This window comes from Sebastes fasciatus, chromosome 9, assembly GCF_043250625.1.
Source record: "Sebastes fasciatus isolate fSebFas1 chromosome 9, fSebFas1.pri, whole genome shotgun sequence".
In the NCBI taxonomy this organism is placed as follows: Eukaryota; Metazoa; Chordata; class Actinopteri; order Perciformes; family Sebastidae; genus Sebastes; species Sebastes fasciatus.
The window spans coordinates 9,264,883-9,280,726 of NC_133803.1; the positions used below are offsets into that span (position 1 = coordinate 9,264,883).

Here is a 15,844-nt window from a genome sequence, read left to right on the forward strand (position 1 = left end):
GACTGTTCACACTATGTTCACCACATTCACTCTGTATCTTTTATATCTATTATTGTTTTTTATCATTTTTGTATACCTTTACCTCTCCTGTGTTTCACTCTGTTTGCTGATGTTGCTGCTTTGACACCTGAATTTCCCTCCGGGGATTAATAAAGGTTCATCTTATCTTATCTTATTATTACTATTACTATTATATTATTACTAATTATTATGATTATGATTATTATTATTATTATTATATATTATTACTATTACTATTATGTTATTACTTATTATTCTTATTATTTTTATTCTTCTTCTTATTCTTATTACTATTACTATTATATTATTACTTATTATTATTATTATTATTATATCTTTATTACTATTACTATTACTATTACTATTGTTGTTGTTATTACTATTACTATTACTATTACTATGGTATTCTTATATTATATATGATCTCTCTCCATCCCAGGTATATTGTGTCTTGCTGTGTGTAGTGAGCTGAGCCGTCCCTCGGGGGCCTCCGTAGCGGTGTGAGCGGCTCGAGCGGCTCGAGCCGCTCAGTGACGCAGAAGCGCTGAACGAGCAGAACATTTCTACTGTCAAGATGGCGACATCCGAGCCGGTAAGAGAGACGAGCAGATAGCTGGAAAAAAACGACTAATGTGCATGAAAAGACCAGCTACATCTCCACTGTAGCTAGCGACATAGTCATATCACCTGTCTACCTCGAAACGCACCTATTATCAGGTGTAAACGGTTGAGTTTGGTCTCCCAGATGTGGTCAGCTGGCGTGGATCTCAGCTAGCATGTTAGCATGTTAGCATGTGATGCCTGACTTTGTTGGTTAGGGAGGGACTCACTGCCTGCACGGCGTTCATTCAAACTACAATCAATGACTAGTTCCACTCTACTGCCACTCTGGAGTCAACATCTTGTTGGTTATAATCAACCAGCAGCAGCTTTAAATGCTCACAGAACCATATCAGTGATTAAATGTTTGACTATCTGGACACGTGTGTATCTTAGCTTGTTAGCTAGCTTATTAGCACGTCTGCTAACACTACAGCTAGCCATGTCAACTTAAGCTGATGCTGTGTGTGATAAGAGTTGTAGTCCCTGAGAACAATAGATAGAGGTAGATGCTTTTTGCTAATAGTTTATCTCCTAAAAATGGTACAAAATGATAGTTAACACCTGAAATGATGAAGGAAAGGTATTTATTAGGCATAACCAGTTATATGGGTTCAGAAAAAAAGGTGTAATAATGACTTATAGATCAGGAGAAGACATTATTTAAGCTGCATTGTGACTCATCTAGCCTCATTATAAGATTAGTAAAATATTAATATAGCTCTCACCTCAGTTTTGCATTTAGCCATGTTATCTCACCTAACTGAGTCTGTTTCATAAGATATATGTAATCATGTGTGTGTGTGTGATAGAGGTGTAGTCCCTGAGAAACATCAATACCTGTAATGTGGATGTGATCAGTATCAGGTAGATGGTTTTTGCTAAGTTTATCTACTAAAAATGGTACAAAATAATAGTTAACACCTGAAATGATGAAGGCACTTGCAAATGTATATGTAATGTGTATGTATTTATTAGGCATAATCTGTTATATGGGTTCAGAAAAAGGTGTAATGATGACTTTTAGATCAGGAGAAGACATTATTTAAGCTGCATTGTGACTCATCTAGCCTCATATTATAAGATTAGTAAAATATTAATATAGCTCTCAGCTCAGCTTTGCATCAAAAAATCTTTACAAACTACACTTTTAAGGTGACTTTTTTACTTTTTATCAATGGACAATGGCCATAGGGGGGATGAGATGTTTTAAATGAGTGTCTTTTGTATTCAAATTAGCTACATGATGTGTTTGTTTGTCCTTCTCCTCAGAAAGCACCCGAAACTGAAGAACCACAACCCCCAACTGAGAGCCCAGTCGTTGCGAACCCTGAGCAGTATATCAAGCACCCCTTGCAAAACAGGTGAGAATGAAAACAGCTGCTCTGTTTGCAACAAATACTGTAGCCTATCTGCTTGATAACACATGCTCTACTGCTGTGTTTTTTGCAAAATGTGGCTCAAGATAGACACATGAATATATCACAGTCACAACATAACAGAAATAATGGGACTGAGGATAATTATTAGAAGGAAACCAATAATGAAACACAAGATGGAGGAGGGCTCTTCAGTCTGAAAAAAAGGCCCTGTAGCAAGTCAAAGGCAGTAAAACTGAATTGTTTGTACAGTTTATTTCCCCCTTTAAGAATAGGGTTAAAAGTATTTTTATTGCAGTACATGTCAACATATTAATTACACATTTGAGAGGACTGGAGACGTTGCATACCGCCTGTTTTGCACTGAAGAGGAGCACATTACGTCTGTCTTGTTTTGGGGGAAGGGCATTTACTGATTATGCAATTCGTAGCCACTGCTGGGGATCTTTAACATAAAGTGCTTAGACTTACTCCTTACAATGCTTTGTTACTGCTTGTTTTGATACTCCCTTAGTAGAAGAAGTAGTCAAATTGCTTCTCCTTAGTGACTCTGAGGATGTGTTTACTGTAGGAATGTCCCGAATACCATTTTTTTGGGCTTTGAATCTTCGGTAAGAAATATTGGAGGTATTCAAAGATTCGGGACAGTTTTGCTGCTTCTGCTGCACGACTATACACATACACACCTCTACACACAACAAACAGCAATATCCGTCTGAGAATAACTAATAATAATTAATGTTGAATATGAATAGTGAATAATGTTGTAGGGTTATTCCTTATTTCATGGGCTATTTTGGGATTTATACATTATTATTACTTACTTACTACTTAGTAAGCCTAAAGCTTTGGTTTTGTGACATCTGGAGGATAATTACGTTTTGTTGAAGAGTGCTATAGCAAAGAAAAGAGTCACAAGAAAATCATGATCGTAAATAATCTACATGTAAATGGTATATCATGTAAGTGGAGGCTGTTTTTAGGTTTAAATCCGAAGCACATAATGAAGGATTCTGCTTCCTACTCTGCACATTAGTGTTGCAATTGTTGTCCACTATTGTCCTTTTAGAAATGTTATCATAGTTCTGCGGTGGTGACGACCTATTCAGGAGCATTGTGCAGTCGGTTTAGGAAATGCTGAATAGTTCACTGAGTAAGTCACTTCTAGGCCTTTCTGCTTGTTCAGCCCAGCCTCAGAGGTCAAGGTAGTCCACCTCTGCTGCTCTGGCCATTCTGGTTTTATGTGCTCAGATTTGGGTTAAACATACTGTGGTGGGGTTATTGTGTCTTGACACTTCCACTGTAACACCCTTAATGGTGGACGCCCTAGTTAGAGGGTTAGGTGTTGTCGCGTCTGTCTTGCCTCATGACTATTATTCACTATAAGGAAGTCCTGGCTTGTTGAGTTATTTAGAATTTTTGTAAGACTTGTGTGTTGTGAAATATTACTTCCAGTGTATTAGGTACACCTAGCTAAAACGAATGCTTTATAATACAGTCTAGCAATAAATCCTGCACTATACAGAGATGTGTTGCTGCTATGTAGCTTTCCCTCATTGATGGACTACACAAAATGATAGAAATACCTTTAAGTATAACGCAATACAATTCAACAGCACCACAAACTACAGCCTCCAAAATGAACATGGCATAACAGCTTCAACAAAAAGCTGAACATCAATCCTTCATGAAGGTAGGATTTATAGCAGGACTGTTTATGTTAGACTGCTTTAGTTTTGGCTAGGTGTGCATAATAAACTCTCAACACAGTGTGCATGTTGTAACATATCTTATCACTGTTGCGGACTCTCTACTGTTCAGCAGAATGACTGAGTTAGTCGGATAAATCTGGTGATGGTTTGGCATAAAGACTATAAAACCATTTTCTTACCTCAAAGCAAGAACAAAATGTACTTATTAAAGAGAAACAGCTCAGTGAACTCAAACCAGCAATGCAGGTTTAGTCAGTTGTCTGGACAAAAGTAGTGTCTGACCATACTGGTCATTTTAATAATATGTGATAATCAACTTGCAGAGTCTTGAATCTTACTCGAGATTGGCAAAGCAACAATATTAATATCATGTCTGTTTTTAATATTTGTCCTGAGTTGTGAAGGTGAATCTACAGATGGATCTGAACAGGCTGCACATCTCTATTACCCAGCTGTAACCTGTAACATAACTAGGCATGAGGATCAGTTTCATGTAACGTGATTTTCATATGGTACTAAAATGAAGAGAAACCAACAGTTGCAGGAAGGTCGGAAAACACATTCAGTTTCATAAAACCTGCAGTATATTCTGCAATAACATACAGTCTATTTAATGGGGTAAAATGACAAACATCAATGTTCTTTATGCTCCCACGATTTTATTTGCAGACATGGCTGTTCCTTTCTTTAGAGATATCAATGGATGAAATGGCTGTAGACTTTTATAAGGGAACGCCAACATCCTCTGGTGTTTGAAAGATTGACCCACAGTTACTCTATGAAGAGTAAAGGCTGACTGACACAGAACTTCAAGGCAAATACTGATATTGAAAAATCCAATATGATATATTGGCCCATTGTATTTTTATTTTATTTACATAAACACATACCATGAACGAACATACAGATCCCTTACATTTTTTTGTGTGACCGAGATACACATTAAGCTGCACATTTTACGGTTGAAAAATCAACTTGTCAGTGCTTTCTAGTGGACAAACTACGTAATGGTGTTTCTAGTCAATTTCTAAATAACCTCAAATCTAGTTTAGCATTTCTTTTTACTTATTGGCTGACATATACACCAATACAATATATCTGCAATAAGCTAATGTCTGCAGATATATCTGCAACATGACAATAATTTATGTAGATCAAATATTGTAATTTAGTTAAAGTATGTCCTGATTTTAGATAACACAAAGTCCTCATACCATTCCTCATTCATTAAATGTTGACATACAATAACTGCCTCTTTGAGCCAATCTGTTGATTCTTGTTTAGTCTTTTCATTTGTGTTGCCTTTATTTAAAAACAAAAGCACGCAGTTAGCCAAGATGTGAGTTTAGGCCGAAATAAAAACGGGTTGATATTTAGCTAAACACCGGACAGGACCAGTGTACTGAATTTTACCACTAAGTGTCGCACTTGACTCAGCAGCAGCTCTCGAGGGTAACATAATGAGATCGTAACTGGGCCTCAGTGGGCTTCAAATCCAAAATGTTGCCATATTGGCGTAGTTGTAGTTTTCTTTGAGACTAACTGTGCCATGTCTCGTCACCCACAAAAACACGTGAACTTTCTAGTAAACAAACAATGTGTGCATCTTCCCTCCTTTCACCACTACTGAAATGTGATGTCCTTCATGATCTCCTCCTGTCAGACATTAGTGGCTCTGTTAGGCCATCTACAAACAAACTAAATATTATGTTAATCACTTTGTCAGGTTGCTGATGTCGGCTACTTTTTAATTAGCCAGAACATGTCATATTGACAAAAGCTGGTTCGGTTGGTTTGCCTAAAATTAAACCGGTTCAAGCTTGTACACCGGACCTAACTCTACCAAGATAGCCACACAATCTACCACCCACGCCCGAGGAAACGGGTTGAAAGGGTTAAAAGACTTTTTTAATTGGTCCTATATCATATTAATCTGACAGAACTGAGTGATAGATGAGTAGCGGGGCCCTCGATGAATCCATCACTGACTTGACCTACTATCTGCCATGTTTGTTTACCAGCCACGACTAGGCAGGTAAACAAACTGTGTCCTCAGCTGGGTTCACCAGAGGAGTCACGCCCCTATGCTGTCTCGTCTCCTCGTTGTGTAACAATGTGTGTCAGTGGAGTTGCTACATGTTTCATGCTCTGATTTGTCTTTGTTAACGTCTGTGTTTACGGCACATGGGTGGGGCTGATCATGGTTGGTTACTGTTGTGTTGTGGTGGGGGCACCGGGTTCGGCTAATGTCCTCTCATTGCCCTCATCCCTCCCCTGCTAGCCCCATCCCTCCTGGGAATAGATGAAAGAGTAAAACAGCGGCCGTCACAAACAAAGGCTGCACTTGTAGTGCTGATGATTGCCGGCTTTCTCTGTTCTTCTGCATCGATATGCATGCTTTTGTAACAAGCTGTTGTGTTCTGTTGTGAAATAGGGTGCATATCTGTGTTATTGGGACTCTTAATCAGGGCCTGAATTTCAGCGCAGGATTGCGGGTATTGCACATAACATCATTGAATCTCTAGCACTCATAAGGCGGGAAATCCCTGCATTCAGCACACAAACAGGATTAAAACAAAAATTCATAAATTCACTAAGTAATACAAACTCCTCCCCGAGAGCAGTTTGATTTTAACAGAGCTGTTATCAAGTGGAAAGAGATGAATCAGAAGAGACAGAGGACAGGGAAACAGATCATGGAGCCAAGAGAAAGGGGAGCTATCAAAATGTTTCCCATATTTCCCTTATATTACCGACTACCAAGACATAGAAATATTCTTGATTTCTTTTGTTTGTTAAAAAAAAAAAAAATTACTTTCTGTGAAATGAAGAATTGATTGTAATTCTTTGCCTTCGTATTCCAGTCATTTTTCCACATTTCCTATAAATACTGAGTTTTTTGTTTCTTGTCTTTCCTTCTCTCAGATGGGCCCTGTGGTATTTCAAAAACGACAAGAGCAAAAGCTGGACAGAGAACCTGCGTCTCATTTCCAAGTTTGACACAGTGGAAGACTTTTGGGCGTAAGTTTTCTCTACTAATCATGTAATGTAATTATGATTTACGGGTATAAGTGGAGCGTTTCAGAAGAATGACATTTTTAAAAAATACTCAGTTATACATGTGGAGACAAGAAGGGATTTCTTGAATTTCGATAAATGATCCTTAAATTATATTATTATATACATTTCTAACACAGATGGAGTCAGTATGAGAGTGCAACACTCAGTTTATACTTATATTTTCCTCTGTTGTCTGCACCTCACTCATTTATGTACATCTGTAATATTTAAAATACTGGTTTAGATATCCAAGTACAGTAGAACAACTTTTACAGGAAAGCAACGGACACCGTGTCACATATGACATGTGATATGAGCATTCACAGATTTACGTGCTTGTGTAAAAGGGGCTCAATATGTATCCGTGTTAAATAAATTCTTATCACTGTATCATTAATCTGAACACGGCAGATGCAGCTTCTTCTGTCACTGAAGTCAACATTTTGGAATACCTCCAACACTATTCTGTGTTTCTTACAGATTATACAACCACATACAGCAACCCAGCAAACTTGGCTTCGGCTGCGATTATTGTTTATTTAAGGTAAGGCTTTTTTTCTTTTTTTTCTAAAATCTGTTTTTATTAAGAAAATACAGTTGTTTCCATTTTCAACCATTGGGATGCTTACAGCATGTCAAATTCGACTCATCGCCCTGCAGAGCCAGAACCCGGAGAGCATGCGCCAGTACCAGAACCACAGTTACACATACGGACGGCATTCTTTTTATATTTATTTTAATTTTATTTAACCTTTATTTACAATGTTAAAAAAAGATAAAATAAAGCATGTTACAAACATACAAGGGATAACAGATACAGACAGCCATGATGGATGGAGATTGCTAAACTCTTATCAAGGCTGCCAACATTATTAAAATAATAGTCGATGTTTCTAGGCTTTTATTAATGAATGATGTGTGTATTGTATTAAATATAAACATTAATTTAAAACAGCTGTATGCCTACACACCATAGACTGTACATTCTGTTACACACACAGAAATAGATAGATACACACACACACATATATATATATATATATATATATATATACACATATATGAAGCCTTGATAGGTATAACATCACTGACAAATAGTAGACGTAACATTAAAATATAGTTTTGTCAGCGCTGCATTTCAAAATAACGTTATTAATTTTTCGTACATATCATGGATATGTAAACAGAATGGTAGATGCCGTTCTCTGTACAGCCATTTTCATCTGTTGTCGTTTTAACTGGCGCATGTGTACGTCTAAAACTGACGGTTCTCCAGCTCTGCAGGTAATTTATAGTAATGCTACAATTTCATGAACCCATTAACAAAGTATTTAATGGCTTTTTCACTTTGTGTGTCAGGATGGGATCAAGCCGATGTGGGAGGATGACAGGAACAAGCTGGGGGGTCGATGGCTGATGACTCTCAATAAGCAACAGAGACACAATGACCTTGACCGCTACTGGATGGAGACGGTAAGACAACTGCAGCTCATAGATGAACGGTTGAGATTCGTGATAAAAACAACAGTATGATTCATACAGTGCGTCACGTTTTGTGTGTTTTGCAGCTCTTGTGTTTAGTCGGTGAGTCGTTCGATGAGGCAAGTGAAGATGTGTGTGGAGCTGTGGTCAACGTCAGACCCAAAGGTGACAAAATAGCCATCTGGACGAGCACCTGCCAAAACAGGGAAGCCATCATGACGATAGGGTAAGTCGTCTTGTCGACGAGGCCTATTGAAAGAGGCTGGGACACGGGTCTTGGGGTATGGGGTATGAGACATGCGCAGTGTAACTGGAGCTGCGGTCGTGGCTCAATTTCGGCGAGTGCAGACCCAATTTTACTGCGCATGTGTTGCACCCCAAAGATATGACGCGATGATGATGCGTGACATCTCCTCTTTCCACCCTTCTTGCTTGTCGATAGGAAATAATGCAAGTACAAGTGATGGAAAGTACAGTAGCTGACCACTAGATGGAGACACTAAGTTAACCTTAGTCTTCACACAGCACTCAACTTCTTGTCTTCCCACAGGCAAAATTATAAAGAGCGTCTGAACATCCCCACCAAAGCCATCATCGGCTACCAGTCACACGACGACACATCCAGCAAGAGCGGATCCACCACCAAGAACATGTACTCTGTTTGAAATACTCCTCCATCCCCCATTTCAACTTGCTGTAGATTTAAACAATTACCAAACCGCATCATCACAGTAATAATTTGAGTTGTCAACTACTGTAGTGTCTTTTCCTTTTTATTGAAAAGAGAATTGTTCATAGCGTGTACAGTTGGAGATTCCCCCAACAAGAGAAACCAGTGGGGTGATGGTTATAAATAGGGAGGAGACGGTCAGAAAGGAGTATTTGGCTCAAAATGTCACACACGAGCTTGAGAACACAAATGATTTCCTTTTTAGAGTTGAAGAGTTCTGTGATTAATACCAGTGACTTCCCCTAGCTTAGCTAAGAAAAAGCTTTTTTTTCAGTAATTAATGGCTTGGAGTTGCAAAAAAAAAAAAAAAAAAACGTTCCTAACTATACAGCCTTGTGTTTTTCTCATGCTGAGTTCTCACTCCTTACACAAAATGTTTCTCATGTCACAGGTAAAGATGCTAGGCAACTTATCCTTTCACGGAACCAATTTTAAGGGCAATTTTAACTTGATTTATCCAGAAGTGTTAAGCATGAGTTGGGCTTTCAGACACACCAGTTTGGAGAATCTACAGTATCTTAAAGGTTTATAAAAGCTGTGGTCACACTCCAAAAATATAGGGTTTGGATTTAAGGCCACTTATTGTTTCAGCCATGCTGGAATTGTGGAATATTGCTTGTAGTAGTTTTTTTAACTTTTTTTTCTTCCCCTTACATTTATTTATAATGTATGCATTGCAGATGAATTACTTTAGTTGAAAGACAAACATGAAACTTGTGTTTTTTAAATTTGTTTTATTTTTTTTCTCTTTTTGTTATTAAGGTCAATGTGGACTACTGCATATAGATGACATTTTTTACAGTGTACCATAAAGTAAAGATGCTGACAGAATTAGGTGTGCTTTTCACTGTTTTCTTCCTAACACCTGTAGATAACGTCACACTCCTCTCTTGGTTGATGCAAAGGAAAGATGATATTCATTGTGAAATGATTTTTGCTCATAATGTATCTTTATTATCTGTTATTCCAGGATGTATATTACCTTCTTTCAAGTAAAGGTTAAGTGCTTTGCATTAAAACCGGAACCACGTCTCGTTTTCTGGATATTTATGGTTTCACAGTGACTGAAGTGTAGCACTGAGTCATGGACAAATGAGACTTAAAGGAACAGTGTGTAACATTTTGGAGGATCTATTAGTAGAAATGGAATATTATATTCATAACAATGTTTTCATTAGTGTATAATCACGTGAAACTAAGAATCATTGTGTTTTTGTTAGCTTAGAATGAGCCCTTCATATCTACATAGGGAGCGGGTCCTCTTCACGGAATCCACCATGTTGCACAAACACCGGTTCTAGTGAGAGCCTTTTGCGTTTTTACATTACCTGATAGCCAACGTGTCTCTGACACGCTTGTGAAACTGCGGTAACGTGAGCCGCAGAGTGCAAAACCGTGGTACCGCCAGCTACCGCCCCACTTCCATTGCTCCTAAAGTAGTGTTATTATAGTAAGGATGGCCTCTGAGTGAGGCGAACGACGTTACGACGGTTTTGCACTCAGTGACTCACATTACCGCAGACTTGGAAAGGGAGGGGTACGCCGTCGGTTGCAATCTGCAACCACATAACTAGATGCCGCCAAATCCCACGCAGTGTACCTATTTTAAAAAAACATCTAGTTATCTTTGCAACCTTCTAACTTTGGCACTAAATATTGTTTTCATGTAGGAACCCATCGCTCAAAAAACAAAGAAAATACATTTTTCAGGGCCTTTACGTTGCTTTTAAGGTGAATTACATTCAGAGATCCTCACTCTAGTTTGTCCTCTGACTCACACATACACTGAAATGCATTAATCAGACCACACCTAAAATGCTGTAATGGAAAGATAAAGACAACACCCACTGTGCTGTACATATCCAACACTATACTTAATGCCTCTGAATCAGTAACCTGTTGAGGTCTAGACGGTCTTGTTTTTAGTGCGTACTGTGAGTGAATTCACTATTTTTTTTTACATTCACTACGTGTTAGTCATCCAGTCAAACAGGATCTTATGACGCCATAGGGCCTTAAAGAATCTGAATGGTTGACTGCTTGCTGCAACGTCCTCCACCCTTCTGCTAGAGCTCAAGTAAGATCTGTATCAGCAGAATAACAGGACTTCCCAGTTTGTACAGTGCTCATGGTTTAATGAAAGGGACACAACTATATGCAAGTGCTTAATTAAAGAACCTTAATGTGAAGCTAACATCAGTGACATTTTCATGACTTCTGGTCCTTATTGGTATACCTAATGAGAAATACTTCATTGTTGATTATAATTGCTCAAAAAATGATTGACATAAATAACAATAATAAACATAAGTATGACACATCAGGTTAATTGTTCTGTTTGCAGAGCATCAACATGACTTGTACAACAGTATAATACAACTGATATGTTTTGTTCATTTGCTGTTTAAGCTTGTTTGTTTCAATAAATAAGCAATAAGAAATGCAATAAGGAACAGAAATGCCCAGTAAAGAAAATCATACAATTTTCGGCAACAGTATCAAGAGGGTGCAATATAGGTGGTCATAATCCATAAATTGCTATAATTCCATCCCAGCAGAGTGATGAAATAAAATTAGCGGTCCTCTGGCCACGGTCCAGCCGCAGATGTCTTTACAGATGTTTTACTCAGTCCATCCTCACTGCTCGTGTGCTTCAGCTGGACCCTGGCGGCCTGATATCAGGACATCGTCATCATCAAGGGCTTCTCTTCCTCTCGTTTGCTCAGCAGATTTGAGAGCATGAAGGACGAGAAGAAGTAAAACTCCACGGCGAAGCTGAGCTCAAACAGCTCCAGGTTGACGCTGAGCATCCACTCAACTATAGCCGACCAGTGAACGTAGTTGTACTCCTCCTGGGCAAACAAAACGGTGTCTGAAGGGTTTCAAGTCAAGGATGTATGGAACCGTCAGTGGTAGTAGGAACCTGTTATTGTAAACTGCTCCTGAACAAAGTGGAGATCTGTACTGGAGCATTGGTGAACAGTCAAAACACTTCATGACATTAAGACAGACAATAGAAATCTATCAAGGCACAAGGAGGCATGTGCTGCAGGGTGCCAGCTCTTATCATCCTGCAATACAGTTCCTCATCTTCTTGCACACTAGTACTGCATGAGACAGATCATCTGTGAAAAAAATATCATGTTCCTCTGCCTCCTCCTCGTGCTGCTGATGGTATTTGCAGGAGCTGAGGAGTCTCTAAAGCAACCGTCAATCACTGCTCGTGAAAGTCAAGAACTCCGATCAAACGGTCAAACTAGGCAGCGCTGATCAAATATGAGTCAAGATTCTGTTACTGTAATGCCTATTTCTCTCCTCAAATGTTTTCAGAAACATCCTGTAGTGTACTGTTTAGCTGTACAATCAGAAAGTTTGCTCCGGCCGGTGGGCGGGTGCTTGGTTTTGGCTTGACCGTTTTCAACATGGTGGCCAGGTCACAAACTTTCTCATTTGAGGTGAGAAATAGTCATTACAGTAACAGAATCTTGATTCATATTTGATCAGCGCTGCCTAGTTTTTCTTAATCTCAGTTTGTGAGTTTCACAAGCAGTGATTGATAGCGAGACTGGTTGGTTTCCTTTGGGTGTGGTGAAAGCTTATAGATGCCATTAGGAGCTCCAGAGGACACAGAGGAACCTGATTTCTTTTCACAGATTATCTGTCTTATCATGCATTACTATCAGGATATGGTGACAGTTTTATAGAAATAACTTTTTATCATATTTGCTTAAAGTTACCAACTGCAGCTTTAAGCTTAAACCCTAAACTGCTCCAGTAGTGGACTCATGTAGTGTGTCACTGTGCAGCTTCCAGATGTAAATAATGTGAAGCTGAGTGTTACAGGGAAGTGTAGCTAAAATGCCATTAATTCATATCTACTTCGGTCATGGAGACTGTTGTGGCCTGCCCCACTTTGTAAACAGAGCAGCAGACCGGATCCAAATATGGCACAAAGGGAACGCAGTGCTATAGAGCAGCTGGAGAATGTAACTCAGGCACCACTGCTGACGTCAAATGCGGAAATGTCACAACTCATTGCACACCTTTCATCATAACTTGTGCAAATCGAATTAGAAGAATTGTGCAGAACACAAACAACGAGTTATTTCAGCTCCAAGATGTATGAAAGGATACAGCAGATGGTGAGAATGGTTTGAAACACAGTGGAGGTGATGCGGAACGGGTAGAGGATCTTCTCATATCCTGTCAGCACACACTTCCTGGTCAGCGCAGTGAGCAGGACGGTGTAGAAGCAGATGCACATGAAACTGATGGCAGCTCCCAGGTAGTGAAGCAGTGCCAAGTAACCTGGCTGTGGAGAACAAGCATCAATAGATGAATAGATAGTTAGAAACACTGATAGATGTGTAGATGTGCAAAGTGAACTTCTACTACTGAACTATTAACTGATCGAAATCCCCCCATGCAGTTGGAGTGTGACAAAAAAACTATGTCACATGACAAATTGCCATTTTTAATTGGATTTTAATTGGACAATTAATTGGGTGGGTGGTGAATGTCCTCCGTTACATTGTGGTAAACAACTCTAATTTCACAGTAACTGATTCCCATTCACTCCTGTTTAACACACTGGTTTTATGGTCTGGTAATATCAATACATTAAATGTTGATATTGGTTCTTTAATACACGTATTATTATTAGTCAAATAAACATAAAAGCGACCCATCTTGTGTTACAAACTGTGGAAGAGGTGTACAAGCTGGTGCCAACTTTGCTTGTGCTCTTATTAATCATTACAGAAGACCTAAAACAAATATTACCCACCCTTGTTTGCTGTTTCAGCACAGGAGCAAATCGAAGCTGCTGGGCTTTATTGTTAACATTATATGACGAAGTCCAGTCAGCTTACTGTTTTGTGACATTATACAGGCTTTATTCAAACACATTGAGCAGGACGTGCAGTACTTACATTACAGTTTCCAGCTGCGAACGCCCCCAGAGCTGCCACCACACCAAAGACCAGAGCAAACCTGCTCAGCATGGCATGACATGTGTATCTCTCCATAATATGGGCATGGTGGAAGATGCAGAACAGCAGAACTAAAGAGGAGATCACAGATGTTCAAACACACATCACTAACATCACGTATATATAATGTTTTTGGCGTCTAGCAGGTAAACTCACATAGGAAGGAGCCCGCGTTGATCGTGGCTGTGAAAAGTGAATTTTCTGGTGCACTAGTTCCACTTGAGCTAGAATCACATAACATGTTCAGTTAGTTATGTCTCACTATTTGATCCCATCGGAAAAAGAAGGTGAAATGAAGTGCATTCTCACCTTATAGTGGGAGCAAGGCAACATCCAGTGGACTGATTCCCTCTGCAGTAGTTGTCACTCCCCCTGAAAACAAATGAATGAGGTTCTGGAGAATCTGTCACATCCAGATGCTGATGCTCAACTTTCTACATAATGAACCAACTCACCAGTCACTGAGAGAGCACACATGATTGTTGGCGAAGGCCAGGCCATATCTTGAAATATAAAACAAAAGGAAAAACTGTAGTGACACCATGTTGTGCTCTATAACATTCTTGATTTGATAAGAAACATTCAAACTACAGTATGGTAGTTTTTTCAATTCTTGATGTGTTGTAATACAGCATAAAAAAGCATTATCTTCTACTTTTTTTCAGAATAAAGGTAGAACTTCAGTCATTCCTGTTGACTGAATCAATTTATGAGTATTTCTGGGAAGTTAAATATATATTGTCTAACTCTCCAAAACCTGCGGTGGCTATAAACGATCATATAGTTAAAAGAAAGGATGACTGAAGAGCCAATGATTTTATTGTACCACTGACATTTTGACCAGCACCTAATTTTTAGTGTTCATTCATCAATATACGACTCATGCTGATTAATCTATAAACCACCTCAAATATTTCTGACATTAAATAGAAAGAACTCCAGTCTGAAGAATGAGCTCCTGCAATGGGCAAACTAAATGTGTGGATGACGAAGCAGAATGAGGGTAAAACATCACTGCATGCGTAGTCACTGACTAACAGAGCTTAATGATTATCAACATGAGTAACGAGTAGCTGCAGGTATACATATCGCGGTTGAAGGAGCAATTTGTCAATTTTGTCTCTTGGTATTTCTTGAAAGTCTGGTGTGCACATCTTGGGACAGAGAAACAAGCCGGATCACATATTTCAAGACCATTGTTTCATAATACAGTCAACTTCAGGCAGAAGGTAAGTTTTGTCATAATGCTCTGACTTTACATAATACCCTTTTCACAGAAACAGGTAGTTAAAATATTACAATAAAAGTGTGTGAAATACACGTCTGCAAAATATAATGTGTTGATATCTCAGCGCTTCCTGTTCAAGGCCAAGTTTATCTGTATCACTGCTGGAATGTCATTAGCCAGTAATATTCAGTTCAAATACAAATCTGGATAATGATAAACCTTATAAGGACCAGCTTTAATCTACAAGCTTTCAGATGTGAATAATACTGATGAACGGATTTATTTACTGAGAAGGTTCACTAGGTAAAAAACTAAACTTGGACAGACAGAGGCAGAATAAAAGAGTTGTACCTGTAAAAACAAATGTTCTAATAGTTTCACCAGAGAGTAAAGACGAAAGAGGAAGTATGAATTTCTGGTAAACTTACACAGTCCATGTTCCAATGAAGGACACCAGGGAGAGAGAGATGGGGAAGATAATCCAGAGCACCATGTCTTGGTGGTGAAGAAAGCAGGTGACGAATTAAAACAGGGATTCCTTTAAATCCAGGTGTCTTCAAAACACTCAATGGCAGACCTCTTCAGTGGTTCCTCGTGGAGTCAGCCTCATACCTACAGAGCAAGATTAGTACTGGAACAAA

At 38.9% G+C, this 15,844-nt stretch overlaps 2 protein-coding genes across 2 annotated transcripts; one reads left to right on the forward strand and one right to left on the reverse strand.

Moving 5' to 3' along the window:
- Nucleotides 1-466: 466 nt before the first annotated feature.
- On the forward strand, nt 467-10,003 carry eif4e1c (eukaryotic translation initiation factor 4E family member 1c). Its single transcript, XM_074645869.1, has 7 exons — nt 467-613; nt 1,894-1,985; nt 6,638-6,733; nt 7,253-7,316; nt 8,132-8,245; nt 8,341-8,480; nt 8,805-10,003. Exons 1-7 carry the CDS (start codon nt 596-598, stop codon nt 8,917-8,919), a joined length of 639 nt encoding a protein of 212 aa, XP_074501970.1. The 5' UTR covers nt 467-595; the 3' UTR covers nt 8,920-10,003.
- Nucleotides 10,004-11,521: 1,518 nt separating this feature from the next.
- Nucleotides 11,522-15,844, reverse strand: LOC141773802 (transmembrane protein 150A). The gene is made up of 7 exons (XM_074645868.1): nt 15,632-15,844; nt 14,431-14,478; nt 14,285-14,347; nt 14,132-14,199; nt 13,916-14,046; nt 13,119-13,296; nt 11,522-11,856 (listed from the first exon to the last, which is right to left on the reverse strand). The coding sequence occupies exons 1-7, from the start codon at nt 15,694-15,696 to the stop codon at nt 11,663-11,665; spliced, it is 747 nt and encodes a 248-aa protein (XP_074501969.1). The 5' UTR covers nt 15,697-15,844; the 3' UTR covers nt 11,522-11,662.